This window comes from Carassius gibelio, chromosome B20 (genome assembly GCF_023724105.1).
Source record: "Carassius gibelio isolate Cgi1373 ecotype wild population from Czech Republic chromosome B20, carGib1.2-hapl.c, whole genome shotgun sequence".
Classification (NCBI taxonomy): Eukaryota; Metazoa; Chordata; class Actinopteri; order Cypriniformes; family Cyprinidae; genus Carassius; species Carassius gibelio.
Genome location: NC_068415.1, coordinates 20,617,279 through 20,638,229, shown reverse-complemented (window position 1 = coordinate 20,638,229; position 20,951 = coordinate 20,617,279). Strand labels below are relative to the sequence as shown.

General features: G+C 36.8%; 1 protein-coding gene across 2 annotated transcripts in view; it reads right to left on the bottom strand.

The window, feature by feature from the left end:
• Window positions 1-11,985: 11,985 nt before the first annotated feature.
• LOC127983687 (leucine-rich repeat transmembrane protein FLRT2-like) overlaps window positions 11,986-20,951 on the bottom strand; it is a 34,642-nt gene continuing 25,676 nt past the window's right edge. The window contains exons 1-2 of one of the 2 annotated variants that reach the window (XM_052585906.1): window positions 20,285-20,767; window positions 11,986-17,717 (exon numbers count right to left, since the gene is read on the bottom strand). In XM_052585906.1, the coding sequence (XP_052441866.1) occupies window positions 15,323-17,311 (1,989 nt within the window). In that variant the 5' untranslated portion in view covers window positions 17,312-17,717; window positions 20,285-20,767 and the 3' untranslated portion in view covers window positions 11,986-15,322. Of the gene's footprint in view, window positions 17,718-20,284; window positions 20,768-20,951 lie in introns of those variants that run through there. The other variant, XM_052585907.1, reaches the window with a different exon arrangement.

Here is a 20,951-nt window from a genome sequence, read left to right as displayed (position 1 = left end):
TCTACGGTATTTTTTTAGAACTTAGAAAAAAGATGCTGCAGCCAATGAACAGCCAGCGGGGGCTGCAGGACGACTCAACCTCCGCAGACAGTTTTTAATGTTTATCAGACAATAAAAATACTCAAGATTTTGCTTTAGTATAACTCACAACGAGTTTCACACACCTTCTCCGGCCACGTTGAGTTGTTGACACTTAACAGTGGGAAAAGCGACACATGCGCTATTCACTTGTGTAACTTAAGGGTGAATGGGTAATGTAGTTTCTGCTCTGGGTGGGATGAATTAGGAAGCTTGCATTGTGAAGGGCGCTCTGAAAATCGGCAGTGCAGGTAAAAGATTAAAACCTCTATTAAAACAGATGTCCAAATGAGCGTACCGGTACGCTACAAGCACGTTCTGGGCGCACGGAGAGGTGGTGGTAAGCTCAAGAGCTATATTTGGAAGTGGCGGTACTGAGTACCGGTGCGTACCGGCCCACTTAAAGCACTGGCAATGACTATACTTTGGAATTTTTTTGCAGTCCACTTAGAATTCAACATGGAAATCATTTTTGTTTTTTATTGGCATTGATTGTTTTGAAATTCAAATGGTACTTACATGCCTGTGTTTTTATTTCTGTAATAAACATGGCTTTCAAGCCAACAGTTAATTTGGAGGATATTGATGGTTTATTGCAGGTATGTTGTTTACATGAGAAAATCTGTGTTACAAGTTAAACGAAAATTCCAATAAACAATCATATTTTGAATTTAAATAGTTTCTTTGTCTTGAGTTTACATTAATTATTTACATTTTACATTTACATATCCAAAAAGTTTCAGTCTTTTAATTGCGATTAATTTAAAAAATTGTGCGATTAATTAGTTAATTTTTTTTAATCGATTGACAGCACTAATATATATATATATATATATATATATATATATATATATATATATATATATATATATATATATATATATATATATATATATATAAAGAATGCATAATTACATGAAAGTAACCCTAAACCAAACCCTAATCCTAACATTAACCTTAACCCTAACCCTAACCATAGTAAGTGCATGTATTTAATTAATATTAATCAGTACATTAATATATAATTACACTGTAATAAGGACACTTTAAAATAAAGATTGCAGAATTGTTATTAGAATTTCATGTGTTGTGCAGCTCTGGCATTGTGCATTGACATCTGAAACATATCTGCAACTTTTGTTCTGAACAAAGAAAAACACAAATGTTTTTAAACGAATCACATTACTGATGTTTAGGGGCCCTATTTTAACATTCTAAGCACAAGGACTAAAGCGCACGGTGCAGGTGCACTTAGGGCATGTCCAAATCCACTTTTGTTAGTTTAATGATGGGAATAATGGTCTAGTTACTAGATGAACAACCACATACAGAAGAATGAGGTCAAACATGTCCAACAGAATGTTGCCCAACTGTTGTATATTATAAATTATAATTAAAAGTGCACTGTTGTTAATAGGGATATGGTAAGAAGACACTTTTGAACTTTCTAAACAGAAATAAAATCACACATTGTGTGGCTGGCTTGAGTTAATCCTCTTTGTGTATGTTAAGAGGGTGCTACTCGTTTTTAAAGTTGTTTCCTATGAAGGGCATCTCAGGTCAGTCACTTATGAAGTTCATTTCAGTTTGGACTTCATGTAGATGGTGAGGCTTTAGACAGACCCTTGATGTTTATTTAGTTTTTTTGATCTCAGAGGATGTGGCAGTAAAATGAGTCATGACTGGAGCCCCTCCATGTCTCGCTGGGTGAGTCTGATCTGTTCGCCAGGCTCAAGTGCTGTCAGATGCTGTATCAGAGCTCTAGTGGAGGCCACAGCATATGCCTGATAGGCCGTTTGAGTCTCTGCTCTGTTGATCACATTCCAAGTCATTAACGTAATGTGGGCTTGAGTCTGGAAAACTATAAACATATGTAACCTGGCTTGATTCACCCAGGAGCAGAGGCAAGTTTGTGTTTATCCGTTTATTTAGTGTAAGAAAATGCTAATAGTTGCTGCTACTTCTGTTAATGCAAAGTTCTGCCATTAAACTCTAGATGATACAGGCTGATAGTTTGATTATTATTTTATTATTTATTATTTTTAGCTGTGCTGTAATATGTCTACTACAGTTACAGCATGCTTCAGAAACCCTCCACCTTCCCCAGCTCCACCTGTACAGATCTGCTATGGAGTTTTTAATGTACAGTATGTTATCTGTGGGGGTTAATTATTATGCTATATGTGCAGCCACAGTATTTCCTAGCAGATTTATTCCACCAAGACAAATCACATTGCCATGTGTATTTTAATTCTAAACTCTCAGAGAGATTTCATGAAAGAACTAGCAATACTACTACTACTACTACTACTACTACTACTACTAATAAAAAGGAACAAAACTATAAAAATGACTGCTAGAAAGAGCGGGAAAGTCACAAAATGAACCAATATATGCACTTTGGATCCAATATGCCATGCCCTCTTATAATGTTACAGTGTTTCCAGCTGCACTCTGCATGTTAGAATAGAAACTTAGATTTAATTTGATTCAAATTTGTATTCCTAGCTTAGTTTCAAACATTCAGTCTAGCCCTTCTGAACAGCACTGGCGAGCTCGCATAGGAAATCTCTACTAAATAGAATGTCATTACCTAACTGTTTCCATCTGAGTGGAATAAAAAAAAAAAAAAAAAAAAAAAAATACTCAATGCCCTTCAAATATCAGTAGGCAGAATTTAAGTCCCTGCCAAACATTTGTGAATGAATCCAGAGACAGTTTCTTTTTGCTTTTAAACGAGTACAAATCTCCTGCAATCATCTCTCTTTCTTCATCTTTTGGTACATTATAAAGTCGGCCAAACCTCATAATGTGACATGTAATGCAAAATATATACAATATTAAATATAAATATATCTTGGTGCCACTATGTCCACAATTTCTTGGAATAAGATCCTGAAAGACTAAATGGCACTGATTCTGGAGAAATTGATACAAAGCAGGCTATATATATATATATATATATATATATATATATATATATATATATATATATATATATATATATATATATATATATACAGTATATGTGTGTGGGGGGGATCTTAAATATGTGTTGGCTGACTGAACTGACTCTCCACTTAAAGCAAATGTGTCTGTCTGACCCTGACTGCTGTAACATACAATCTGGCATTTCTCATGGGATGGGTGTTTTCAGCCGGAGCTGATTCTTGTCTCATTTACTTGTTATTTTGATGTTTCTGTACACGCCCTCAGCAGTGCACATCCTAGATTTGTTTTTCTTTTAGAGTATGCAAGAAAAAAGAAAACGAAAAAATAAATGCTGTTCGTAAGAAGCTTTATTTTTCTCATTTTGCTTGTGAAACTATTGTATTATTTGCTGCCTTATCCAGTAATGGCCACTCGTACAACATTTGCATTTTGATTTAAATTGCTTCGGTGACAAAGCGTCTTCCGAGAACACAAATGCATAAACACAGTCTTTTCTTAGGACCTGACGCCAAAATTAGCTCTGTTGTTATTTCCCAAGCTCGGTTTGAGAAAGTTGAGTAAACACATTTTCACGGAGAGTTTCTTTAAAAGCAAGGAGAAAAGGACCAAGCTCTGCTTTAAAGAGTGTTTCATCTTTAACTCTCTCAGAATGGATTGTTTGTCAGAGTAAATATAGAAGCACTTTTCCACAAAAAGAAAAAAACAAACATTTTCGTCATGATTGCAAACGTGAGGATACAGGTACTGAAGCAGGCACCAGCTTGCCTGTGAACACAACACTTTTCCGGAAGGAACTTTAACCTTGTCTTTTCATTAGAGTTCTGGTGCATCATGGGTCTTGCTTACATTGAGTGATTTGTTGAAGGTTACATCTGGCGGGTTCCACCTGAGCAGCGGCCCCCCCAAACTCTTTTGCTGCTCACACATATGGACGGCTGCCGTTTCAGACTGAATTGCGTCGAGGAAAGGAGTTAAATTTGTATTGTCATGCGCCAGTGGACCCTGACAGCTGGTGTGTTAATGATTTAAATGGTTTGTCACATCACGTTAAACTGCCAATGACTTTTTCATCAGAGCAAATTGAAGTGAGACAACAAAACTATAAATGTATAATTGCTGCGAAGATAAATTGTTTTATTAACTTTAGAATTCCTTCTAACATATCATCATCTGCATGGGAGGGTAGTTTTACAGTTTCCTTTAATTGTGCCACAGTAGATGAGACCGAGGACAATTATTACAGTTATAACAGAGTAAATCTATTTAAGCACAGACAAGCTGGAGTCATGACACTTACTCACCACAAGCTCAGTAAAAATGTTTAATTTGGAGAAATACGCTTTTCTTATGCATGCATACTTAAATATGTTTTTATAAGCATTTCTACTTATGTTAGAAATATATTTATTTTATTTTTTTACACACACAAAAAAAAAAAAAAAATTCTAAAACACTCTATAACTCTGATTATAATAGTATACAAACATTCTATAATGGTTATAAAGTAATATACATACAATATATATTTACTTCTGAAAAATTTTGTATGTTTTGTTTAAGAAATAGTTATGAAAGAGTTACAATTGCCTTTAGCCTCCCGTTTCAAGATTGCATTTATACTTCTATTTTAAGGTTTGGTGGTTTTTAAACAAACATTTATCACTTTCCTAAGTTTAAAGTTACTGTCAGTAACTTTTGTTTCGTTAAAAATGATCCAAAATCAATATTTGAGCAAGTACATAACCAGTCAGTGTTCAAAACTACCTTACTTAAGCCCGATTCACCACAGTTAACTCATAATAATGTTTTGTAATTTATTTCCATTGCATCACATCTCTGTAAACATAAAGATTTAGTCCCGGCTACTAGGCTATCGCATGAGAGGATCCTGCAGGTGATCACCTTTTCCCACATCAGCTACTGTCGAATAATTACAGTTATAATTCTGATGGCGGTTTGTAATCCAGAAAGGATTATGTGTTTATAAAACATATGTGAATAAAATGATATATATATATATTCCAGTTTTAAATATGCTTCTAATTACAGATAGCCTGAGATTACACAAGATTTTAAAAACATCCAGTTCGGAGAGAGAGCATAATTAGCTTTTGGGGTAAAAATGATTTCTTAATATGAAATTTGAGTGGTATGATTCGACTGTACAGAAATTTAAATCTACATTCTACTACATACTCACAGTCAAGCAGTGCTGATGTTGTTAACATTAATAATTTGAGAATAAAGTATAATAATAATTCCCACGTTTTAGATTAAATCACGATTGGTTGCGCGATTTATTGTAATGCGTTTTTCCTCAGTAGGTCAGAACAAATGTGGCAGACTTGTTACTTACTTGCTTAGATTACAATATACTGTGAAAATTATTATTTGGGTCATATATTCCAAGACGTAGGCTAGAAACCTTTCTATTGTAAAGTACAGTAAATATTCACACCAAAAACATAAGATTTAACCGCACTGGAGATGTGCCAGCTCACAACCCACACAAAGAAGACAATTCCTCAAAGAGCTGCAATTGCAGGTTTTTAAACAGAGATGGCGACAAAGAGGCAAAACTTACGGACTGCAGCTTTAAATGTTTAAACTGGCAGTAGATATTTTAATTGCAGCACCTGGAGACCCACAATGAGGGAGTTGTTTCCTGTTTAATCAGTATAGCAAAGAAAGTCGACTAGCAGGTCTAGAATAAGCAGCTCATTAGAGGTGAAACGCAATATTCTACAGGGTGAAATTAAATCACTCGAAATGATCCATGCTGCATTAATTGTCCATGATGATTCTTGATTAAACTCCTTATGTATGTACCATTAGGACAATCATGAGTGGGGATTAACCTTTCTTGCTTAATTTACTATCAGCAACAAAAAGAAGATAAAACTGCTTTGAATAAAAAGCATCATTCATCCTTGTTTATACTAATGCAAAAGGAATCACTGGAGTGTGACGTATTGTCATTGAATTGTTCAACCAATAAAAAAAAATAAAAAAATAAAAAACGAACATTTATTGCAAAACCTTATTCTACAATTTTTCTTTATTCTACCATTGTTAGATTTTTATTTGTATTATCATTATTTTTTTTTTCTTGTTGAAGGGGGGGGGGGGGGATTTGTCACATATCAAATGGTGTGCCAAATCAACTACTAATTCAGTTGTAGAAAAGAAAGTACTAAATGTCTATTTTTTTTTTTTTTTTTAGGAAAACTACTTAGTACTCTAAAGCCATAGTCCACTTTATGAATTTCCCCACACTAATTTGTGTACATAAACCATAATTCATAAATAAGTTTGTTTTTGGCGTGGATGCATGTACATAGAATCCTCTTAGCAGCTGTTTCTTTTGGCCGCTGTACGTACAGTAACGGCTTAACCGCCAAACCGGAGCAAATGAAGTAGTGTCTGCAACCATAGTTATATTTTTATTTATATATAATAATAGTAAATAAACTACATAATATTGTGTGATAATATTATTAAAAAATAAAAGGCAGTCCTAGTATTAAATACAAATACATTTATTTTGTAGTAAATTTAAAAGTAAAATGCTAATATTTACTACTACTTTCTTTTTTCCCCCTTTTTTAGAAGAATCACTATGTATTCCCCAATTTTAAGTCGCTTTGGATAAAAGCATCTAGAAATAAATTATTAAGAGCGTTTTCATCATTTTCAAACTTAAAAAAAATATTTTGGAAGGTTGCCGGCCAGTAAGTATACGTGCTTCCAGATTTAGCGCTGCTGCTGATTAAAGAGTGTCACTGGATGGATGTCACAGTTTTTCATTGTGCTCTGAAAACGGCATGACATAATCTAGATTTATGCTTTCAGGTTGGAAATAAAACTTAAATAGTACAGTTTGTGATCTAAAATGGTAATTGTGTATTAACAGCTGTCAACCATGTATGCAAATGTGCTGTCAGAACATATTTATATAATGTATTTTTTTTTTATTTTTGGCCACGCATGCGGACATGTGGACCACTTACAGTATGTGCACCCCTGTATGTATATATATATATATATATATATATATATATATATATATATATATATGTGTGTGTGTGTGTGTGTGTGTGTGTGTGAGTAATTGACGTCATCAATTGATTTCGGTAAACTAACACAGTGCAACAAAATTAAGGTGTTAGCTATGAAATAAAAAAAGTTATGGCACAAATAAATAAGTAAGTAATATAAAGCACAAACCAACACATTCTCATCTGTAAAAGATCATCCCATTTCGTTGGTAATTTACATTTTTGTGATTTTTACAATCCAAAGCTATGCAATGTTGTGGCATCTTGGAAAACTCATTGATTTGTTCTGTGAGTAGCTATACGCTGACAATTCCAAGATGGCAGATGCGCCTACATGTCTGTAGCTGTCAAATACGGCATCTACATTTACATATCAATGCTTTTTGGCACCTGAACACCCCCACTTTTTCCATTTAACCTTGACTGCTTAATATTTGTTAACCTCTGATTCCCTTTTAAGGCATATTTCACTCAGTTTTCACAGTTCTGAGGTGAACCACAGAGTAAAAGACGTCTAACCAAGCTGACATTCAGTTAAAAGCGTGTTTGTCAATGTGAAATTCAGAGCTGTTTTTAGACAGTCCTGCTAAAAAGGCTTTTCAGTCCATTTTGTAGAAATCACAAATGCCACTGCTTATAGAGGAAGAAAAAAAATCCATCTATTTTGTTGACATTCTCATTTTGGGAAGGAAAAGGCTGAAAAATACAAAGAACGGAAAAAAAGAAAATCTTGTTTATGTGGGAGACAAACTTGCTCAAAGATTGTTTATCGGGTTGTACGAAATAAAACTACATATCAGCGTCAGCTTGTGATGCCGGCAGAATGCACTGTCACGAAGTGTAAAAACAGACACAAACACTGCAGTGTATTTACAAGTAGTGATACAAGTTAAAAAGACGACAGAACAGGCATGGTAAGAGGTAAAACTATGGTTTTGCATTTTAATGTGCAACACAATCCAGATATTTGTCAAGAAATCGTGTTTATTCAGACTTCGCAGCTAGAAAAAAAAACGTGCGATTTTTCAGCTCAGTTTGATTCCACTTCCAACATGAAAATAAGCGTATGTATTGATTTAGCACAACCATTGAACTTTCGGTCTAGACAGATTAAAAACATGTACTCATTCTTCATGTACCAATAAAATTGCATCTAAACCGTCCTAGGAGGGCTTCCTACTAAAAGAGGGCAATCATACGCGATCGATGGTGGATTCTGCTCTGCGTAGTAATTGTGACCCTGTTCAATAAAGTCAACCAGACAAAAGACCACTGACCTGGCATATTACCCCAGAGAACAGGAAGACTCATTTTAGCCTTCAGCTCTTCTCCGTGAATAAGAAAAGACTCGATTCAAAGAAAATACACCACCTCGCTAGTCCTTTCAAATAGCATATTATCCGTTTCTGAATCCTCTCGGTGTGAAAGCAACAAAGATTACTTTTCTTTGCTTCAAGGAAAAACATGGAACGGAGAAGTATCTTTAACAACGAGGAGAATCAGACTTGCTGACTTTGCTTCTATTGGACTCTGAGGCAACATTTAAAATGATTTTAAAATGCAACTAAGCGTAGGTGTGGGACACATTTTTCCCGTTTCAGGAAGAACATCTTTGAGGCCACTTAGTACAATTCATCAAAGCAGTAAAATCCATATTTTATGAGGCTGTGGTACTCAGGACGACAATCCGCACCTTTATGACCAAAGGCCGTTAAAAGTTCTCACAATCATAGTGTAACAGAGAAACACAGCCAATCTCCGGCTCTCGGGACAAAGGATTGACCATAACCTTGAAGTTGTGCTTTTCATAAAAAAATTGGCCGGGAAGCAACCTTATCAAAACAGTACAAGACAGGTTTCACCAGCCATTTAAAGGGTTTACAAACAAATAATGTACAATGTTTGGTACAGCTATTTCCTAATATGTGTATGTAAATACATACAGTAGTGCATAGTATGTGTTGTCTCAACACATACTATGCACATACTATGCACACACACACACACACTATATATATATATATATATATATATATATATATATATATATATATATATATATATATATATATATATATATATATATATAAAATAAAAAAAAATGTGTGGTGGCTTTGTTTTCTGTCAGTACTTTGCCTTAAGTTTTTATATGTTGATAATATGTGATATTTTTGTACTTTGATCAGTCTTTTAATCAGTTGATCTGTTTTTAAACGTGCACTACAAATAACGTGAACTTGTACTAATCTGACATTTTAAATTAAATAAGATATATTCTTGCATTTGTAAAAAAAAAAAAATAATAATAAATAATAATAATAATAAATAAAATAAAATAAAAAACCTAGATGGAGAGCAATGGAACATAATGTGGGTAACTTTTATTAATTGGACTCTTTGTAACTTGACAAAAAGATGTCCATCTGGTGGTTGTACAGTTTTAGAAAGGATGAAGTTTTAAAGATGCAACTACTGATAGGATTTTACCATCCAAACTGTCTAAATCACAGCAGCTTTCAAATTGTCAGTTGCTCATCTTTGTTTCATTAGTGTCTGTAGATATTTACACATATATATATTTTTTTCCTTTTTAACATACACCGAAACATACAATATAAACATACTGACAATGTCAAAAATGTTCACTTGTGCAGTTTTACAGTTTTCCATGAATTTAAAAAAGCAACATATATATACATATATATATATATATATATATATATATATTTATTTTATTATTATTATTATTATTATTATTATTTAATTTAATTTTTTTTTGTATGTGTGTATTGGGTGTAATTAAATGTTTATGTGGTTTAAGTTTCAAAAAACACAATATTTTCCATACACTGTACATTATTGTTTCTCCTCAATGCCCTGCCTCTCTGAAACATTTTTTTTTTTTTTTTAAAGCTCATCGGTCTTAAAGCGAGGTTTGCTCTAATTGGCCAGCTATTCAGTTCGTTGTGATTGGCTGAATGCCACAAGCGTTTGATGGAAATATTATGCCTCGCGTTACTGTGATGCGTGTTCCAGTAAGAACACCGGCACGACAAGACAAAACAATAAAACCCTTTACAAACGAGGCATTTGTTGCATTAGGTGGGGACATAATTATCCCAGACAGCAACAAGTGTCGGCCCAGATCCGGCCCACATCTGGACCGCATGGATTTCACGTGGGCCGGATCTTGGGCAACACTATGCTGCTCTCTGGGTATGTATTAAAATGACTTATACTGTGTTTTTACGTGTTGCGTTGCATCGCGCCGTGTGAACATAAAATCATGTCTGCATTTGCGATCTGAGAAATGACAAACAACAAGTGCTACTCACACCAGCAGTTCTCAATTCCAGTCCTCGTGCCCCACAGCTCTGCATATTTTGCAAGTCTCTCTTTGTTAACACACCTGATTCAGATGATCAGCTCGTTGGACGTGAGCTCCGTGCATTAACTGTGTTCCCATTCACATCTCCCTAAACAGTGTTCATTGCTCCCTACTCTCTGAGCAGGGGAAATCTGTTGAAGTATAGCTTACTTCTGAACATTCATTGATGGATTTGCACTCTGCAACGTCTTCACACATGGACATGGATTGTGACATCATATACCTCTGTAAATAAATACAATTTAAATTTGTCTCGCACACTTCAATGCACTTTGAATGGAACATATGCATTCGCTTCAAACTGGAATCATGGACGAATATCCTGAGATGTCCACTTCGCAAGGCACTTACTGTACATTCGAAAAGGACAATTGTCTGAAGCCATAAGAGAAAGGTACAACATGTGCAGAGCTGGAGGGTGCGAGGACTGGAATTGAGAAAAAAACTTCTCTACACTGATCAAAACTAACATTTGAATCATCACTGGCAAATCCTTTACATATGTAAAAATACTTACAGACTGTGAGTCAGAACTGCTGATATTTTAGTCTACTCTCCCAGGATCAGGAAACAGTCCTCCATAAAATGTACTACACACATCTGAATATTTGGGTTAAACTGTTCTGGAAACATTGCTGTAAATACAACTTAACCACTGATTACTAGTCAGTGTTTTTTGTTGTTTGTTTTTATTTTCATAACGAAACAGCGTATCTTTCACATGAAACTGGCGGCAACAGCGAAAATAAAAGGTTACACATTCTTTCTTTGCATGAACATGTGGGTGGCGTTATGAATATCTTCCCACATTGTGACGTATGCATGGGGGCGTGTTTAAACAAGGTGTTTAACGAGGACATGGAAGAGTCTTAACTTTAATAAAGAATATCTCTTTGGGTTTGAGACTTTAGTCTTTGCAACATTAAAGATCTTCTTTATGCACCAAGAGATTGTAACACTCCAAAAGTAAAGGAAAACTTGAAATCACATCATATGACATCACATCATATGATTTAATATATTTCTTACATTTTTCTATTAGAGATAATGTTACATTATACTATTATAATAGAGTTATTATTTTTACTATTATACAGCCAATGGGGATTTTTTTTTTTTTTTTTTTTTATTAAGTAAATGATGGTTTCATTCTTGCATACAGCTTGTATATGGCTCCCGAAAATGATAAGAATATAGATTTAATTATGTTTATTATTATTTTATGGTGGAACCAAAATCACTTTTTCAATGTAATCTATTGAACATATTTAATGTTAGTGATTAAATTCAATAAAATAACCTAAAATCCATAAATTATATATACTGTATCATTTGATACAAATAATATATAATAAACTGTTCAAAGCAAGTAAAATCATAAATCCAAAAAAAAATTAAAAACATCAAACTAGCCAACATTTTTGGACATCTACTGGTACAATGTGAAAAATGGACCACACACATTTTGAAAAAAAATAAGAAAGTGAATATTTGCCTGTAGTGGACAAGTTTATCTGTCAATTCTGATGGCTCCTTTATTTTCAAAAAAAAAAAAAAAAAAAAAAGAAAAAGCTTGGTTTCTATATTTACAGCTTGTGCAAAAACATTTAAAGGTTTCAAGGACTTTACATTGTAAGTTCATTTCAAGGCACATACATGGGACAACAACAACAGTTTAGTAGTGGAAACAAACGAAAGAAATTAAATGTACATAGCAATCAAAAATTACTTTGGTTCCCAATGGAGTCTACTTGCAAAACCCAGCTTACAGACCAAACAAATCACCATATGAGAAAAGCAGAATCACTCCCCATATTAAACGTGAAGAAAAAAGACCCAAATGCTAAAACACATGAAACATTGTGGTTGTTGTTAAACCTGTCACGGTTTTCAGGTTGTCATTAGAATCACACAGTAACCGATTCATTCAAACATCAGTTAGATTTTGTTTTGCCCTAATGTAAAACCACTATCTCAGCTGATGTGTCTGTATTAAATAAGTTTTAATAGCGAATATATATACCGGTATACCAAATTGCACATGTGAGAAAACCTTTCAAATCATAATGAACAATATTCTTAAAAAAAAAAAGACTGAAAGGGACACACAAAGATCAAAGATTAATTCAGCCACATTTGTGGTAGTGCTTTGTTCAGACTGACCTCACAGTCATTTAGAAAATGTATTCCAAACCAAATCAATGTGCTTTTTCAAGAGACGGATTGACTGTTGGGTAGGATTATGGACGCAAGACATTGCTCACGGTCCCTTTTGTGTAATACATCCATCTGACTACAGGGCCACTACTGTGATTTTCAGCTCATCCATAGAAAATAAAGAACAATGTACGCCACACGAACGGAGCAATGAGTCACTCTGAATCATAACACGCCATTCTTGTCTGGAGGATAGACCTTGGCTTGTTAGCAGTGTCATCTATTGATGTCTGTCAAGATTCTGTTTGCAATTGCCCTTCAAAATATATGCTTTCCATTCAATCCTGCCTTCAAAACATGTAATCCACAGAATCTCTGTAAATGATGTCAAATCCTTCACATGAACCACATTAAGACATACTGCTGGGTTACGGTAAGGCAATAGATAAAACTGTTCAGTATGAAACAACTATGGTTATGGTAGCGACCCAGCAAAAGCTAGCTCTGAGGACTTTGACAGAGGGAGTGATGTACTGGATAGTGGCACAAATAAGTTTCTCTGCCATTACTTTCCTCTCTCTGAAAATATGTCTGTGAGAGGCTCGGGACAGATTTATCTCACTAACGGGTTAACTATGCAGCGATACATTTGGGTCTGCACCACTGCAACCGCCTCCTCTCGGGGGAACCTGAGACTGACAACCGCACCGGACTTGTGTGGAGGAAGTCTGTTAAAAAGAGTTACGGGTGGCCACAGGATTTGAAATGAATTCTTAATGGTGTACACATCAGTTAAAAGCCTTCAGATGAGAAATGGAGCCTGAGGATGTTCCAGATTTCAAGGAAGAGTAGGGACGGGGTGGTCGGAGAAGCCTGTAGGGATGCGAAGGAGAAATATTTCCATGACCACAGAAGTGCAGTAGCCCTTCTTTCCTTTTAGAGAGCATTTTGTTTGTGCCACAGAGACAAACCTTGTGGGTTGTTGGTAGTTAACCTGTGCAAGCACCAACTGTGTCAGTCACAGAAATCAAAGATCCGTTTGATTCCAAAAACTATTTGGATGTAAACAAGTATCCAGCCATCTAGTCTAAACCTTAATGCCAAGTTGGAAAGCACTGAAGGGTTAACTCCGACAATTAGGACCACCACCCCACTACAATCCCCCGTCCCAGTCCTAAATCCTCCTGCCAAGCGAAAATAACCTCTGCATTTTTCCCTTTCTTGGACCAGGGATTATGCAGTGGGGGTTTGAACTCAGCCCGCAAAATAAAATCTTGTCAAAGCAAGTAAAGTCTATGAGTACGAGCGCATGATAAATACTTCTCCACAGCAAGCCTGAATTCCAAACTCGGCTCTCTGTCCTGGAAAACTTGTGTGCCATTAAAAAAAAATAGTCCTAATTGCACTCATGCAGCGATCTGAAACTCTTTCAAAGACAGAATTTGGCATGTGCCAGTTCGTCTCTGTGAAAAGAGGTCTTTTGTTTAAATGTCTATTCATCATCCCACCTGATGTGATGCATGATTAAAAAAGGGGTTTTGGTTAGTAAAAGGAAAAGCTAGACAATGATGTGGATGCCGCTGTAGAATGTTCCTGATCACTTGTGTAAGAGCACAGAAATAGATAGAGAGGTGGAGCTCTGTGTAATACCCTGACCTCATTTGTAAATTACAGAACATGTTCAGAAAGGGCAATTTAAGTACATAAAAGGCAAATGCAGATTCAAAGTCAACATTTTTCATCGTTTTCTTATGTTTTATAAATTATAATTAAAGAAACATGAAGGAGATTACAGAGCTCCCTCGGGATATTAGAAGTTTTCCACAGGGGTTTAGCTATTATATTAGCTCATTTAATGTTTGGACTGCTAATTACTTGAAAATAAGGATCCTGAACAAACGCTTTTTTTAGAAAAAAAAAAAGAAAAATCAGAATTTTAACATGCTAGAGTGTCTGTGGTGTATTTGAGCTGTTATCCTATGTATGTACTGAGACAAGCTGCCCCCTGGTGGGCAAAATGATACACAAATATGCCTGAAAAATGCTTGCACAGGAACCCTTCTAACCATCTCCATTCACCGACGTAGGCTTCTACTTGTGAGAACTGCAGGGTGTTGAAGAGTGGTCCCTTTTCCCTTCAAATGTGATATCCACAAAAGCTCATTTCCTGAATGACTGCTCATGCTCTCTTGCTGCATTAAGAAAGTGCACTTCAATTCCAAAAAAGAAAAAACTCAGCTCCTTTTTTTTTTCTACTGCAGCTTAATCAGCGGTGTTTTGGTTTCCTGGCCACTGTGTTATCTTAACTACTGTTGTGTGAAGGGGTAGCTGTATTTCAGAACAAAGGGCATATTTTGGTTGTGTGGTTAGCAATATTTTCAAGATCTTAAAGTGGTAGAAAGGCAAAACCTGTGGACTGCACTTGCAGCAGGTAGCCAACGTGCTTCAATTATACAAAACATCCACAGCGTCCTTGAGCGAAACCACTTTGAGCCTCACATATTACAAAACCATTTCATATTTACTAAGAATAGAAAATATAGCAGAATTCCACATACTTGTCCACAGTATAAATTACCATGTTGACTGCACCTGGAAATATATATATGTATATATGTATACATGTATTGTACAGTATATTGAACTACATTTTCTTTGAAGAAATGGTTGTAGCATCCAACGAAAAGCATCATGTGTGGCAGAAGTCCACACTGGGAACATTACTGCTCTTGCAGTACGCTATGCTATTGTTACTGAGATGACAGTCTCTGAGCCCAATCCCTCCATTAGGTGTGTAGATGGGCTGAATTCTGAAGTCCCCTTTTAAAAGCTGCTCATTGTTCAGTGACACTATCTGAAAGTTCGTTTCAGTCATTTCCAGGATGGAGTTATCCTTTTTGGTGCCGGCCTCGCAATAGTCATCTTTTCTCCTGCCGCGATTGTATTTCCATTTGGACGATGAAGACCTGCTTTTCTTGTGCATGTGCCAGCAAAACAAACTTAGAAGTGTCACTAAGACCACCAACACTGCTCCACCTATCACTCCAGCCAATAGGAGTGTGGAGGTGTTGTCTTGCTGGGCAGCCTGCTCAGATTCAGAGTACGTGGATGTGGATTTGGTCTTAGCCTCAGAACAGATAGTATCCTCACCCGGTCTGTACGAGTTGAGAGTATCCAGAACGTACACACAGATGCGGTAGATAGACCTAGGTTCTAAATTTGACAGGCTGAGTCTTCGTTGGTATCCCGGGACCGTTCTATCTCGAGTAATGTCACTCATCAAACTCTGCCCCATCTTGACCCAAGTCACCTTGTAAGCCGTCACAGTGAAGTAAGATTCCCAGCTCACATCAATGCCGGTAGAGTTCACTACATGAAAGGAGATTTTTAAGGGGTCTTCGTACGGAGGCAGGGGACCAGGAGGGAAATGTGGAAATGGAGGTGTGGGGTTGGCCGAGGCGGGGTAAAAAGTAGTGGGTGAAATGGTGGTGAAGCGGGTGGTTCTTGAGATGGTCGTGGTGATGGTGGTGGTTCTGCGGGGTGGCAGTGTAGATGGATATGAATGCGTTGGCCAGGGATGAAGCACGGTGCCCGCTGGGCAGTCGATGGCATCTAAGGTGAGTTCTCGAATTACCATGCCACGCACCCTTTCTGGACTCTGGCACGTGAACCCACGGACGTTTATCGCAGAAGGCAGAGACCTGAGCCATGCAATGACCCACTTAATGTTGCAATCACACCTCCAGAGGTTGTTTCTCGCATTCAGATGCCTCAGGTTTCTCAAACCGTCAAAGACACCCGGTGGAAGAAACTGAAGCTGGTTGCCAGAGATATCTAACTTCTCCAGTTTATCAAGGCCAACGAAGGCTGTCACTTCAATGGTGTCCATCTGGTTTTCCTGCAGATTGAGCTTGGTCAGGGATGTGCCAGGGAGCAACGGTGGTGGAGTGGTGAGGGAATTTCGAGCCAGGGACAGTTCTTTCAGATTGACCAGGTCCTGGAAGGTTCCAGGAGCAATGCCCTCATCCTCAAGCAAGTTCCCATCCAGCAAAAGTCGTTGCAGGGTGGTGACATTCTGAAAGGCATCCTCGCCAATGTCAGCAATGCGATTCTCATCCAAACGCAGCTCCTTGAGATCTGCAGGTAATCCGATAGGAATGCTGCTCAGATGGTTTTTGGTGAGGAAAAGAAGCTTGAGGCCAATGGCCTCCCTGAAAGCACCCTCCTCTACCCCTACGGTTGAGATGGAGTTGTCATCCAGATGGAGTTCCTCCAGCATGGGTAGCTGGGCAAGCGCTGCCCTGGAGATAGTCTGGATGTTGTTTTCCTGGAGGTGCAGTACTCGAACATTCCTGGGAAGGTTGAGGGGAAATTCATCCAGCTGATTTCCATATAGGTGAACAGTTTCTACAGAAGCAACATTGTGTAGCTCCAATGGAAAGCCGGCATTGTTGATCTGATTGTTGTGGAGGAAGAGGGTCTTGTATCCCTCTTGCACCCCCAGAGGCACAGACGTCAGGCTCCTCTCATTACAGTAAACGAATGTTCTATCGCAGCGGCACTCCTTGGGACAGGAGGAGACGGGGCTGAACTGAACATGCAAGCTCAACAACACTGTCAACCAAAAGCGAAGAAATGAAGTCCAATCATTATTCCAAAATCCGGCTTGAAACTCCATAGTGAAAAATAAATTGAGGGAATAGAAATGGCAAGACAATATCAGTGGTTGGAGGGAGTAAAAAGGAAATGTAACAAATCCAGCAAAATTAAGTCCTCTAAAATATTAATCTAATGTACAATTCACAGATAAACCAGGAATTCGAGGAGTAATCCCTTGATAATATCTAGTCCTTGACTGGAGAGGTGGTTTCATTAGAGTGCATGGGTTCTCTCACTCAAGCCATCCATGCTGAGGAATCAGATCATAGCAGAACTGCTCTCATTCACTGCAGGGCCCAAGCAGGGTGTGACTGAGAGAGTACTGAAGCACGGAGCCACACCGTCCACCTCCCAGCCTGCTGTCAAGTGCTGATGGGCCTCAGCCCGAGCACTTTCCAGAAGATGTGACATTTGGGTCCAGAGACCTGTTTCAAAACAAGGACAAATTAGAATACAAAAAGTGTGGATTTACAACAAAAATGCAGTAGGCCAATAAACTTTTTACATTTATGTGTTTTTATGTTATTTTACACACCCACAAATTTAGGCTAATCATTTAAAATCATTAAAAACCAAAGAAAATATTTTCTGTTTACTATGTAGCTTATAGAGTCTTCACTATGCATCATAGAAAATTAACGTCCCCTTTCAGGGGGGGAAAACAATCAAATGAGATGAGGGAGTGGGGGTGTCTTACACAGGTCAGAGTGACGAATGCTGCATGTCAAATTAAATGGGATTTGGGTATAATTTAGCCCCTCTATCTGAAATAAATGATCAATACAATATTTTTTCTCTCCTCAACAAAAAGGTTTTGTGCTAGTTCGAGGTCTCAGAATCATAATCAGAACTCTGATCAGAACTCAGAAGACTGAATCTACTGTTCAGACTTGTATTGCTTGTAATTTGTTAAAAAGTTAAGATTAAAATAAAAATAAGTTAATCGTGCACCATTTTTCACCTAGATAAACTTCTATATAATCGAGCAAGGCAGCTGCTGCCCTTTAATCATTGCTGGAGGCAAGTTTTTTTTTTTTCTTTTTTTTTTTTTTTCCTAGGGGACAAAAATAGGCTTTTGTATGACATTTACATTTTGTGGAATGCGATATGTTGTAGTTGACAATTCCAAAAACAATATTTATGTACAAATGTAATTTATAAAAAAAAAAACAAAAAAAATTGTCAGCCCTTTTTGTATTTTTTATTTGACTTTTTTGATATTTATTTTTTTTGCTTTCATTATCACTGTGAAAATAACATACTTCTTGGCATTTAGAACCTTCAGCAAACACCTCTGCATTGGATTTTTGCTTTTGTGGCTTATACCATCTGCCTTGTTAATAGAGTTAAAACAATCAATGTCTGGCAAGAGAAAGCTTGTCTTTACTAAGAGGCAAGCTATCACAAATGTGATTTAAATTAAGAAAAATGTAGGCCTAATATATAAAGGCATTTATATCTGACACAATCCTATTTGAAATCACATTAAAATGCATAATCATGAGTATAAAGATGTTTACAGCAAACTATGCATGTTTAAAACAAATGTTCTAATGTCTTTTTTTATTTTTGGTTCCCCAAAGAACCCTCCAGTGAACAGTTATTTTTTCTTCTTATTTTTTCTTACTGCATTTATTAATCTAATTTATCTTTTTTCTTCTTATTTTTCTTCCAGTAAATAACCAATTAGAAGTTTGTATAGGTGTTCTACATGGAACCATCAATGCCATGAAGAACCTTTAGTTTTAAGAGTGTATCCTACAGTGTAAAATAGGTTCATAACTGTAAAAGTGTTATAGTAAAAACCTGTTAATTTGTTACATGTGCGTTATACACAATACATTTATTTTAACACACAATAAATGTAGTTTTACTGTAAAATATAAATTTGGAAGTAAAAAATACAGATTCAAGACAATTCATGTACTTTTACAGTAAACTATTGCTGAAATATTGTGTTAAAGTTACAAAATAGTTAAGTTACTGGTTACAAAAAACAAACGAACAACAGGCTATAATAGACATTAAAATATTTTATTATACTTAATTTAAATATTTATTGTTGAAATAATGCATATGTCCTTACTATTCTAATAACTCGGGTGCAAAAGTTTTTTTTTTAATATTGATAATGTCATGCTGTTTGTCTAATGTATTTGCATTATTTATGTCATAGCTTGTTGTTGTTTGTGTGTGTGTGTGTGTGTGTGTGTGTGTGTGTGTGCGTGTGTGTGTGTGTGTGTGTGTTGGTCACACTGTACTCTGTCTATACTCTGTTTATTGGCTATTCTTCATGCAACTTCCAGTTTTGCTGAACGTTGATTTCATCGTGGACTTCCATTCTACCACCTTTTATTTTTATGGTGCTTACAGACACTAACTATGTATCAGCTGAGAAAATACACGGTTGAGAATTGCTAAATGTGCAGGCATCAAACGCCGTCCCTGAAACGTATGTCTGACAACCATGGCTAAATGTAACTATGTATTTATTTATTTATTTACAGTGAGTCTTAACCAGAACGCATGCTCGCAGACAAAACAAAATGAGTAAAAGACAAAACAACACTGGAAGTTTGAATCGTGGGAGACATTTCGAGGCGGATAAGGTGAACTTGAGAGAGCAGCGAAGCTGTTGATGTGAATGAATAATCACTGGTACTGAGAGCCGAGCGTAAGTAAAAGACAAACGATGGTATGACGCTTGATGTTTGACCAGATAAACCGCTTTGGTTATCCGCTATTTAGCCCAACTATGTTATCTGAGATACTGAAATGCTGACTTAGTCTAACCTACGTACGCAGCAGTTTGCGGAAAAGTAAAAGCCCACAGTTACAGCAGAATAGTTTCTGACGAAATGCCTGCGAACTTCGTATACAAACGAACACTTTTAACTTAAAATACGGATATCAATTCTGTTACTGTTGTTAGACGGGTAATTGACCTCATCCAGCAGAATAAATGCAGCTGTCGCCATCAAAATCAGCCTACCTTATCAAACATGATTATCTCCGTGTATTATTGAACATTTAGCACTTGTCCCCCTCTTCTTGTTCTTCATGCGCTCAGTGGAATAGTCGGGACGCACAGATCCAACGCCATTCCCGTTACATACTGTTCTACCGAATCGGTTCCGAGCTGCTCTCCGCCCGCGGCTCCTCCGGACAGCATACTCACTAGCGTTTGGAGAGCTCGGTGTCCGCGCTCACTACTTTTTTGCCGAAGCAACTCCCTCTGTTCCTTGTTCCACGGCGGAGCCCCCGTTTAAACCTTTAATTTACATTAAATTCACATTTGCAAAATCCACTTTTTCCAGCAGTAGGTAAACTCGCCGAAAAAGCCCAAAATACATCCACGTCACCGCATATCATATACCATCATACTTCGTGAAAGCAAAACGCAAGAGTTCGCCGAATTATCTCCGAGAGATGTTTACAGAGGAAAGCGGCGATGGTAATGATCTGTTCACTGCACACCTCCGACTCTCTCTCTCTCTCTCTCTCTCTCTCTCTCTCTCTCTCTCTCTCTCTCTCTCTCTCTCTCTCTCTCGGTCCTCCCACAGTGTCCTGAGTAAAGAGATTACAGGCTGGGGTGGAATGACACTTGCATTTTAACTTCCCCTTCTCTGTTTAAGGATGAGAGTTTGATTTTCGTGCTG